At 39.4% G+C, this 12,975-nt stretch overlaps 1 protein-coding gene across 1 annotated transcript in view; it reads right to left on the bottom strand.

The window, feature by feature from the left end:
• Positions 1 to 303: 303 nt before the first annotated feature.
• Positions 304 to 12,975, bottom strand: part of SMS (spermine synthase) — a 324,565-nt gene continuing 311,893 nt past the window's right edge. The window contains exon 11 of the mRNA XM_082245818.1: positions 304 to 1,351. Coding sequence (XP_082101944.1) covers positions 1,312 to 1,351 — 40 coding nt within the window. The 3' untranslated portion in view covers positions 304 to 1,311. The remainder of the gene's footprint in view (positions 1,352 to 12,975) is intronic.

The following is a 12,975-nucleotide window of genomic DNA, read 5'->3' on the forward strand; positions in this document are numbered from 1 at the left end:
AGCAGAAAACATAACTTTTAGGATTTTTTTTCCCTTGATTTATGGAAAAATATTATTTTAGGTGGAGAACTCTCTTTGATCTTAAGAATAAGGAAGGAGTTATTAAACTGCTTTAGGGATGAAACAAATGTTTTGCTAGATAAATCCTATGGTTTATCAAGCTGTAGGAGTAAAAACCAGCAGGAAGACACCACTTCAGATATACTTGCAATCACGAAACAACTGTTAACTAGCTATCCAAAGTAGCACGAAGGATGATGATTTTTTAAAATTAAGTTCAAAATTAAAAAAAAAAAAAAAAAAAAAAATGAAAAAGCAAAAATCTGAACTAACAGTATATTTAAAGCTGGACTTCAAGAATGATCTCTATTTCATGCTTACATTGGTCCAGCTTTCGCAATGTAAGTATGCATATCTCATACCTGACGGGTAGCAGGGGAAACTGAAAACCACTACCGCAGCCATGATCTTCAGGTCCTTAAGAGGTTCAGTGCAAGCAGCTTCCCCTTTTTTGTTTTCAATGAATATAAGGCATTTTTTGATTGTACCTGGTGAAAAAGAGGGGCTGTGACGTAATTATTTCCACCTCGTCGAATCAAAGAATTTCTTGCATTCATTGAAAAAAAAATACAAGGCATCTTATGAATAGCAGAAGTATTAAGTAAGCAATTCCTTCTGTTCAGTGTGCAGAGGGAAATCCACTTGCGCAGAACCCTAGCAGCAACTGAAAGATCACAGCTATCACTGTAGTAGTAGTGCCCACTACTGCGGTGATTTTCCATTGGCCCATGTGTGAGTTATGTTTATTAACAGTATGCCAAGCTGTACCAATGTATGCATGCCATGCAGATCATTCCTGGAGTTCAGCTTTTGGACTGGTAATGAGAATTTAAATAGCATTATGCATATTTATATAGAATATAGTTTTGATGACCCTCTGTGAAAACTAGGTATCTATTCACAAACAAATCAATTTTTTTTTTAAAAATCACATTCTTTAGGTTCAGTGCATTGAGCAGCTTATAGCATGCCGACAATCTCCATATTGACTTTCGAAAATAAAACACAAAATAACACAAGAAAATACAATATTAAAGTAACATATAGCAGTTCATAAAAAAAATAATTCTTAAATTCACTCTTTTCTCATTCCAAACTTAAATAATATCGTAAACCTGCTTATACGCCGCTACTAGGTTTTCTTAGGAATATCTACAGGGTATAATTTAAGGTTTTCACAATGCCCACATGCAGCAGGTGCCAAGCCTAATACGCTTCATGCAGCACGGAAGAATTTGATCATGTGAATGTTCAGAAACAGCTCTTCTTCCATATTGTGTAAAATACCCATCTAGAGGAAAACATTTGTTAAGGAAAAAAGAAGATGACATTGAGCAATATAATACACAAGCAGGTAACTCATTTTTATATTCATGGATCTATTAAAACACTTTCTGGAAAAAAAGACAATATATCTTATAAAGTAACCTAGAATTCAGAATACAAGTATATTAATTGTAATTTTCTACCATCTTGACATTACATTGTACAGCTCTGCTATGCACCAATTTAAAGTAAAATGTAGAATATGATAAAAAGCAGAACATATAGTAAGCCTGACATGATGTGCAATGCTTCTTTTCATAGATCTCTGTAGGACTACCATTCCTGATTAAATCAAATAGCAGGATAAAAACGAGTAACAGAACAGGAAATCCAAAGAAAAATGTATCATGAAAGAATAATTATTTGGTATTCTTCTACCCAAGATAACAATAATAATTAGAGTAAACAACCTATGGCACTAAAACGTGTATGTCAGCATCTTATACCTATAAAGTTACATGAAAAATAAATACCCTTTTAAAGCAGTGGGGTTAAACTTGAAAATTATAGCGGGCCTCAAGTGCAGCACCAGACACTTCTAGAGGGCTACACAATAGCAGCATGTTTTATAAGTGGAGGCACACTCAATGGGCTATCAAGAGGAGTCTGGAACATGGAAAAACGTGGAAGACGGGACTTTTACGGTGTTGCCCTCCCCCTTCAGTAGAACTCAAATTAGACAATTATATCACAAAAATTCTTGCTTTATTCAATCATAGAAAATACTTTTAAAAAATCCTGGTCTCAGACCACATGATATAAAATCAAATCCAACAATTGATGATATTGTACACCATAATGAAAAATAACACCTCCCTCATACTCAAGACGTTCCTCCCTTTTTTCAGGTCTGCTGTATATTACAGTGTAACCAGAATAAGGAGAGTACGGAAAACTCCTCCTGACACCATTCGCCTTATGGCTTCTTCAGGGGTGTTTGTAAAGAGGGTTCAGGTGGGTTAAAAATGTAATTATACTCTCAGAGGGGGTTAAGGTACTTGTTTCAGTTCAGTCAGGTGGTCTCCCACCGACCAAGGGATCAGGGTGGGGTGAGTCTGCGCCAGAAGAGAGGGGAGGCTCGCCCAAACCAGGCATTAAACCAAGGCAGGAGGGGAGGAGGAGACAGATAGCTCAGCCTTCCACAAGCAGCCTAGTTAAGTAGTTCTCATCTCCAGAGTATAGGGCCAGAGTCAAATTGCTTATGCTCGTAAAGGAAGCAATAAAAGGTCCAATATTTATTCAAACACTGCCAATAGCTCCAGATACCACATTACAGGTGCCCTCAGACGCCTCCCTCTGATCCATCATTAATATTAAATTAATAAAATTACATTTTTTACTTCACGGGTCTGTTGTCTTAGTCCATGAGGGGTGTTGATGCATATTGGCTCACAATTGTTTTTGCCAATTCCTGTGCTAGGGTGACAATGCTGATTCACTCATTGTAATGTACTGATGGGGGGCCCAGTTTTGTCACCCTACGAGAGGCCTACAAAAGACTCCTTCTTCTCTTTGCCATAACACTAGGGGGGGGGGGGGGATTCCATATTCCACACAGATAGAATAGGAAATAATGTTTACCAACAAGAGTGCAGCACAGGCAGAGAACACAGGACGTTATCAAACAAAGTCAGCATATATATATTTTTGCATTTATTAGGCAGATATATGAAAATGCATTTAATGGTATACTTAGCAGAATAAAAGGGAGCAAATAAGAGAAGTTCATTGTTAGGGTTTACATACCCTTAAACTACCAATTTCCAGCATAGTATCACAGAAATATGGAAAACTAAAGCCTACTCAAAATGTATTGCTTCATTAAAGTTTGGAGACTGTAATAGTACCCAGGAAAATAAGTGCCGGAAATCGTAAGAGAAATTTTGTGCTTGTCCCATCGCATAATATCGGATGAACGGTCGTGATGGGCTCTCCAAAGCTATGTATTTACAATCAAATTATCCTATGATTGCTTCGAAAGCAGTATTTTTCACACGATTTTCGGAATGTTTGTACGGGCCATAAGGAACAAGAGCTGATGGCTAAACAACAGCTACTACAAATAATTGGAATAGGAAGCAGCATAAGCAAAACAAGTGTCCTTACCTACCGCACATTATATATTGGAACGGACGCAAGTGAAGTTAATACTTTATTCAGTTCCAATATATAAAGAGACTAGGTAAGGACAGTTTTTTGCTTATGCTGCTTCCTATTCTAAACACTTGTAGTTGTTGTTTAATCAATCTGACTCTTCTTGATATTGCTTACTTTGGTACTAGTCCTGTCTTAGCTGTTGTTAGGTACTGTACATACACATTGCACACAAAATCCTTGGTTTTCTCTTCTTCTTTAAAATGTAATCCTACCTATTTGGGAAAAAAATAAATGCTGTATATATACAGTGTCTCACAAAAGTACACTCCTCATATTTTTGTAAATATTTTATTATATCTTTTCATGTGACAACACTGAAGAAATGACAATTTGCTACAATGTAGAGTCGTGAGTGTACAGCTTGTATAACAGTGTACATTTGCTGTCCCCTCAAAATAACTCAACACACAGCCATTAATGTCTAAACCGCTGGCAACAAAAGTGAGCTGTACACTCACTACAAAAATGTAAGGGGACTTTTGTGAGATACAGTATATAGAGATTAGCAGAACACAGACCGGGAACCTCTAACCTCTTCTACTGACAACACACTGCCTCTCATGCACTGACATTACAAGCCCTCCCCAGGACTATAGAACACCTCTAATGGTATGGAGATGAGTAAAGTAAGAGGAGTTTTGTAGTCCAGAAGGAGAGAACCTGACAGGTGTGACAACACTATTTGGGATTTCAGCTCACTACAGGAAAAAAGGAGCTCAGTGGATTTCTGGCAGGACCAACAAGTAGATTTCTATAATTGCTGTCTATATCCATTTCAGCACCGGAAGGTTCACTCCCCTTAATGACCAGGCTATTTTTTGTGATACGGCACTGCGTTACTTTAACTGACAATTGCACAGTCGTGGGACGCTGTACCCAAATAACATTTATGTCCTTTTTTCCTACAAATAGAGTTTTCTTTTGGTGATATTTGAACACCTCTGCGGTTTTTATTTTTTGGGTTATAAAAAAAAAAAAAACAATTTTGAAAAAAAAATCAGCAATTTTTAGCGGGACTGCGACATTGCGGCTGACAAATTGGACACCTGACACTTTTTTGGGGACCAGTGACAATAAAACAGTAATCAGTGCTAAAGATTTGCACTGTTACTGTACTGACAGAAAAGAGGTTAACATGTTCCTAGGGAGTGCTTAATGTGTGGGGGAGGTGCTCTGACTGGGAGAAGGCAGAGATCCATGTTCCTGCTTAGCAAAAACACAAGATCTCCATCTTCCCCTTTCAAAGAGCGGCAGGCTGCCTTGTTTACCTAGGCAGACCGCTGTTCTGCCTCTCTGGGGAACGATCGCTGGGTGCTGGCAGACACCGGCTCCACCAGACATGCTGATTGGCTCCCACTGTGTCCATTTTGATGGTATTTAACCACAACTGCGTTTCTTTTTTTTTTTTTTTTTGTGTGCTATAAACAAAAAAAAAAGACTGAAAATTTTGAAAAATAACATAATGTTTAACTTTCTGCTATAATACATATCCAAAAAATAAAAATAAAAAAATGGAATTTCTTTATAAACTTTGGCCAAAATGTATTCTGCTACATGACTTTGTTAAAAAAAATCACAATAAGCATATATTGATTGGATTCCATGAAAGTTGTAATGCCTACAAATTATGGGATTTACAGCTGTGGACAAAAGTTTTGAAAATGACACAAATATTCGTTTTCACAAAGTCTGCTGCCTCAGTATTTATTTTGGCAGTTTGCATATACTCCAGAATATTATAAAGAGCGATCAAATGAATTACCTCTTTGCCATGAAAATGAACTTTAATCCCATAAAAAACATTTCCACTGCATTTGGAAAAAGGCCAAGAAAGTCCAGGAAGTGCCAGGACCGTCTCCTACAGTTGATTCCGCTGTGAGATCAGGGCACTACAAGTGCAGAGCTTGCTCAGGAATGGCAGCAGGCAGGTGTAAGTGCTTCAGCATGCACAGTGGGGCAAAGACTTTTGGAGGATGGCCTGGTGTCAAGAAGGGCAGCAAAGAAGCCACTTCTCTCCAGGAAAACATCATCGATAGACTGATATTCTGCAAATGGTACAGGGATAGGACTGCTGAGGACTGGGGTTAAGCCATTCTCTGATGAATCCCCTTTCTGGTTGTTTGGAGCATCCAGAAAAAACCTTGTCTGGAGAAGAAAAGATGAGCGCTACCATCAGTCCTGTGTCATTCCAACAGTAAAGCATCCTTAGACCATTCATGTGTAGGGTTGCTTCTCAGCTAAGGGAATGGGCTCACTCACAATTTTGCCTAAGCACACGGCCATGGATAAAGAATGGTACAAAAACATCCTCTGAGAGCAACTTCTCCCAACCATCCAAGAACAGTTTGATGAGGAACAATGCATTTTTCATCATAATGGAGCACCTTACCACAAATGTGATAAAGTGGCTTGGGGAACAAAATATGGACATTTTGGGTCCATGGACAAAACTGCCCAGACCCTAATCCCATTAAGAACTTGTGGTCAATCCTCAAGAGATGGGTGAACAAAAGAAAATCCATGAATTCTGACAAATGTAGCATTGATTATGGAAGAATGGGTGGCCATCAGTCAGGATGTGGCCCAGAAGTTGATTGACAGCATTCCAGGGGGAATTGCAAAGGTCTTGAAAAAGAAGGGTCAACACTGCAAATATTGACTCTTTGTATGAACTCAATGTAATTGTCAATACAATGTAATTGTCAATAAAAGCCTTTCATACTTATAAAATGCTTGTAATTATACTTCAGTATACCATAGTAACATCTGACAAAAAGATCTAAAAACATTGAAGCAGCAGACTTTGTGAAAATGAATATTTGTATCATTCTCAAAACATTTGGCTGTACAGTATACTGGAATTTTTTTTTGTTTTACTAATAGCGGCGATCAGCAAATTATAATGGGACTGTAATAGCGCGACGAGAAATCTGACACTGACGCAGGGAGGAACTGACTAACTGCCACTGACATCTCCAGTGATGCTAACGCAGTGATCAGTGATAATATACACTATCACTGTATGAATGACACTGGCTGGGAAGGAGTTAACATTTAAGGTGATCAAGGGTTTAAACGTGTGCCTAACTATGTGTGATGTGTGTTAGGCTGGGGTCACACTGTTGCGATAACAGACATTGCTTGTGATTCGCACCGCATTGCTGTGTAGATCACATGTCTGTGCAATGCAAATTCAGCCTTACAGTTTGTATGGCTGAATTTGCATCGCATTTGGACCAAAATGGTGCAGGACCCTTTGTTTGGTTCACATTGGAAACAGATCGTATGGGTGTTTACAACCATGCAATCAGATTTCGGAACCCTTTTTTACAGTTTGCACGGCAATCTGCGAACCAATCTGGGGGTGGCATTAACTTTACATTGACACCCACAGCAGTTCACAAATGTCAGTGTGAACCACCTGTGTTTCAGGTGCGATGTGAAAACCCAGTCTTAAGTGTGCTGCTTTTACTACTAGATCTCTACGTTTCTCATCCCTGCTTTGCAAGGATGAGAAACAGAGATTTTTTTTTCCCCTGTGTACAGAGCTCTGCATTGAATGGAAACACAGAGCTCTGGGCTGTGATTGGACACAGCTGATTAGCAGGTGCCAGGCGTGAATCATTGGCTAGGACTTGCTGACAGGCTCCACACATGTACTCTAAACCTGGAAGTACGCAGCTTTGCCTACAGCTCCAGGCGTTCTATGGGGGATCTATGTAAAAGATTTTTTTTAAATAAATTGTAATGAAAAATAATCCATGGAAGCACACACAGGGGGAGTTTTACTAAAATACGAAATTGCAGAATCTGGTGCAGCTGTGCATGGGAGCCAATCAGCTTATAACTTCTGCTTGTTCAATTAACCACTTCAGCTCCGGAAGGTTTACTCCCCTTCATAAATGAATGTGGGGTGGTCCGCAAGTGGGTAAAGAGACAAAACATAGGGGGTCCATGTATAAAGAGTTTGCAAAATAAATTGTATTAAAAAACACAATACATGGAAAGTATATTGTGTCTTCTAAGAGCGATCCATAAATGTTTCTACATTGTTTCTTCTAAACTGCAATATTTCATCCTCATAGGTAACAAAAGTTTGCCAATATTTGTAAATGTCAATTATAATGAAAAACAAAGTCAACATAAACATGGAAGGTATAGCGTGGCTTCTAAGGCTTCTTTCTCATGGGACGGATCCACTCGGCGGACTGCGCTAGCTCAGCGGGAATCACTCTGTTGATCCCTGCTGAGCAGACGGATGACAGGTCCGTCTCCACTCACTATGCAGAGACAGACCAGCTGGATGGATGGCGAAAGTATCGCCATACGTCTGTTTTCAGCAGATCTTGTCGGATTGGATGACAAACGGGTGTCAGTGAACACATCTCCGCTGACATCTGCCTTTCCATAGGGGAGGATGGGTGGCCCAATCAGGTCCCCCTTAAAAACGGACAGGCGTACCTGATCAGTCCAATCGTGTGAAAGGGGCCTAAGAGCAATTCATTCATCTTTTTACAATGGACTAAAAATAACAGAACGATTCTGGGCTCTCAGTTTGGTGAAATTAATTTCTACATTGTTTCTTCTAAACTGCAACATGGAATGAAGTGAGAATCATTGAAACATTTTAATTTAGTCCCAGCAGGAGATTCAATATAAAGTAACAAATATTGAGGAGAACAAGTTGGAATGAGAAAAAAAAGTCAGTGTGCTGCTAGTATTGATGTTGTACTATGGACAATGGTGGAATGTTTATAGAATGGACTTGTAATGGGAGAATAAGACAAGAAAAGATGTATAATAAGGAGATGTTCTTACTTACTGTGGGTGAGGAGGAGCACCGGGATTAGGAGAGTGATTGCTGCCTTCATTATGATCTCCTGCAGGTTCTGCTATGAACTGTGTAGGGGCTCCAGGTCCCAGAACGTATAGGACTGGTGACGAAGCTTTGTCACTACTGGTCTGGTCACATTTCATAACTTGTTTCTTCCTTTGGGCATTTCTGGCCAGTTTGACCAGAATTGTTAACAGAATCTTTTCACTTCACGTTCTCAGTTTAGAATTGAGTGCAATGATCCCTTAAAACGAAGTTCCAGCCTGTATTAAAAAAAAATTAAAAGTCAGCAGCTACAAAAACTACAAATACTGTAGCTGCTGACTTTTAATATAGGGACATTTACCTTCCCAGGGAGCCCCACAATGTTGGCACCCAAAGCCAACAGGACCATCAGCTCGGGGTGCAGGTGACAGCGTCTTTACTAAGGTAAGGAGGAAGTGAAGCCTTGCGGCTTCACAGCCTGTTTTCTACTGCGCATGCACACGTCACGCGGCGCTTTCTGCATGGTCCCGCCGTCCTCTGGGACCTGTGTGTGTTTCCCAGAAGACAACAGGGGGAAAGAAGCGGGGCCACAAATGGCGTAGGCCAACGCAGCGCCATTGCACAGCAGTGGTGGTGGGTACCTGCTTTTGACAGATATCCGCTCCCCTCTCCTCCCAAAAAGGTGCCAAATGTGGCACTGGAGGGGGAGAGGAAGCAAATAAGCAGAGCAGAAAACCAGGCCATTGTTTGCTACTTGGCACTGTACTTATTTAACTGGCGATTGCTTGGTCTTGCAACGTTGTATCCAGTGGCGTATCATCCTTGGGTGCAGGGTGTTCACTGTACACGGGCCCTGAGGGGGAGGACCCACAATGCATTCATGGATGACAGTCAGGATAATTGATGCAGCGGGGAGGAACAGTTGCAAGCGCAATCTCTCTGTATAGTTTTCAGTGAGGCTGAAAAGCCACACAGGAATATCGGTGCTTACAACCATTCTTCCCGCCTAACTGACTGTGCTCTGTGTCCTCCTCTGCCCCCCCCCCCCCCTTATCCCCTAACAGCCAGCTCCCTCCTCTCCTATCCCGCCTGCTGCTGCAGGGGATATGTCAGGATGGAGAACGGAGGAAGGAGCTAGTATATATGTAATTTACCGGCCCCTTCCTTTTCTGAATTGGACACAATGAGCTATCGCTACCAATCGCTCCTGTGTCCTCTGATAACTTAGTATAGTAAATGGAGCTTTCTTTCGGTGGTATTTGATCACTACTGGGTTTTTAATTTTTTGTGCTATTAATGAAAAAAACATTTGTTAAAAACAACATTTTCTATTTTCTGCTATAAAATATATCCAATCAAATCAAATTATATTTAGGCTAAAAGTATTCGAATACATGCCTCTAAAAACCCAAATCAGCGAAAACTTTTGTTTAAGGTTTCATATAAACTGGTCAATGTAGCATCATTATATATAGTATCTCACAAAAGTGAGTACACCCCTCACATTTTATTATATCTTTTTATGTGACAACACTGAAGAAATTACACTTTGCTACAATGTAAAGTAGTGAGTGTACAGCTTGTATACCAGTGTAAATTTGCTGTCCCCTCAAAATAACTCAACACACAGCCATTCATGTCTATATCGCTGGCAGCAAAAGTGAGTACACCCCTAAGTGACAATGTCCAAATTGGGCCCAAAGTGTCAATATTTTGTGTGGCCACCATTTTTCAGCACTGCCTTAACCCTCTTGGGCATAGAGTTCACTAGTGCTTCACAGGCTGCCACTGGAGTCATCTTCCACTCCTCCATGATGACATCACAGTGTTGTTGGATGTTAGAGACCTTGCGCTCCTCCACCTTCCATTCATGTCATTGAAGGAAGAATATAAAAATGTACTAAGACATTCTAGGTAAAAATCTGCTACCATTCACCAGGATGATGAAGATGAAACGAGGGTGGGCATTTCAGCAAGACAATGATCCCAAACACAAAGCCAAGGAAACGCTAAATTGGTAACAAAGAAAGAAAATAAAGCTGCTAGAATAGCCCAATCAATCATCTGACTTAAATCCAATAGAAAATCTATGCTAAGGACTACCGTAAGATCAGAGTTCATAGAAGTGGGCCACAGAGCCTTCAAGATTGGAACTGTTTGTGTGGAAGAATGGGCCAAAATAACATCTGAGCAATACATGCGACTTGTTTCTCCATACAAGAGGAGTCTTGAAGCGATCATTACCAACAAAGGATTTTGTACCAAGCATTAAATAAATTTCAGTTCGAATGTTTAATACTTTTTTCTTGTGTCCTTCCATGTTATTACACATAACTTATTTTTCTGAACTTATTTGTTTTGGTGTCTTTGTATGTATGTATTGCATAGGTTGTTATCGACATCTGGTGAAAATGTCATGTCAATAGCACCTTTAGATATATATTTACCTAGAAAAATGATGATGTGTTCAATACTTATTTTACCTATGTATAGAATATACACTGCTCAAAAAAATTAAAGGAACACTTTGAAAACACATCAGATCTCAACTGGGTAAAATATCATGCTGGATATCTATACAGATATGGACTGGGTAATGTTTTAGAAACAAAGGGATGCCACATCGTTTGATGGAAATAAAAATTATCAACTTACAGAGAGGGCTGAATTCAAAGACACTCCAAAAATCAAAGTGAAAAAATGATCAAGCAGGCTAGCTAGTCCATTTTGCTGAAATTTCATTGCAGCAACTCAAAATGGTAGTCAGTAGTTTGTATGGCCCCCTTGTGCTTGTATGCGTGCCTGACAAGGCCGGGGCATGCTCCTAATGAAACAACAGAAATACAGTATGTCCTGGGGTACTTCCTCCCAGATCTGGACCAGGGTATCACTGAGCTGAACAGACTGAGGTGGACTGCCTGTGCAACCTCTATAGGGTCCAGGTATCACCTCATGTTACCAGTAGTGACACTGATCCTAGCCAAATGCAAAACTAGTGAAAAAACAGAAAAGATGAGAAGGGGAAAAAAAACATTAGTGGCCATCACCTGCAAAACTATTCCTGTTTTGGAGGTTGTCTCATTGTTGCCTATCTAGTGCACCTGTTAATTTCATTAACACCAAAACAGCTAAAACTGATTAACAACCCCCTCTGCTACCTAACTGACCAGATCAATATTCCAGGAGTTTCATTGACTTGATGCTGTACTCTGACTAAAAAGTGTTCCTTTATTTTTTTTGCGCAGTATATATATATATATATATATATATATATATATATATATATATATACACACACTATACACACACATATACACACACACACACACATTTTATATATATATATATACACACACATATAAAAATATATTATTTATTATACGTACATCTGTAACATAAGCCAATTTGTAATTGAACATTAACAAAATACTTTTCCTTTTCAATCTTCAGCCGCTGTAATTTTCTGTAAAATTCAATGCAATATGGCAATCTGGACTCATTTTGTATACAGTTGGTGTACACCGCTTCCCCAGAAATGTAATTTTGTGATTGGCTCACTGATTTTTCCAGGAGTCTGCACTACGAAACTAGTAAAATTTTAAGCATCCTCTGTAATAGCAATTATAATTTTGGTGTCGATACTCCCCCTAAAGGTCAATTAATTCTAAAGGGATGCAGACACTGCAGCTTTTGTCATTCGAATAGTGCAAATGTATCAACTGGTTTACCAGGCATTCCCATTAAGGAACCAGACTTCCAAGGACATAGCAGACTGTACAACTTTTTCTTTAGAACAGAAACAAGTAGGACTCTGCTACAGTTTGGTAAAATTCTTTTTAATGTATATAGATCACATAGAGGGGATACATTTTTTCTCAAAAACTACACTCTAAGTAATGCAGGGACTTCCTTCGTAATATATGCCCAAATTACCTGACTTTAGTTTTTGTTTTACTGAACTGCTTCCAGGGTGTATTGTTGATAGTGTCTTTGTCTTCCCACGATAGTGACAACTGCTCCACGTATCTCCTGTACTGCTGTCATGGACATAGTAGTATTTCCAAATTCTATTCAAAAACGTTCCTAATAGAGTGGTGCTTTGAGTTTCTTACAGTCAATATTTCAAATCACTTACTCTGCTAAATGTTATTTGCTACAAATTATAATGGCCAGATTCATGCCAATGTGCTGCAGTGTAGGTAAAGTGCGATTTATGGGCATTTTACACAGTTTTAGGTGCAAACCCATTGACTTCTATTAAATAGTGCATTTTCAGGAAAATGCATCAAAGTCCAGCATGCTGCATCTTTGACGTGTTTTCAGAAAACGCACAGTCTAATAGAAGTCAATGGGATCACACCTAAAACTGCATATAAAACACTGATACGAATTGCACTGCACTCACACCACAGCACACTAGTGTGAACCCGGCCTAATAGATCGTACTGCCCAACCTATGATGGTCCTAGATTACTTGTTGAAATACTGATTGACTGGATGAAAGCAGAGGCCCTGTCAAAAAAGTTTTGTTATGGCCCATGTGTACTATGAGGATGCCAGGTAATTTTTTTCAATTTACACTTTCTAGTGAACCAAAATGTCTGCTAATAAAC

Source organism: Pelophylax lessonae, assembly GCF_965119305.1.
Source record: "Pelophylax lessonae genome assembly, chromosome: 2".
Classification (NCBI taxonomy): domain Eukaryota; kingdom Metazoa; phylum Chordata; class Amphibia; order Anura; family Ranidae; genus Pelophylax; species Pelophylax lessonae.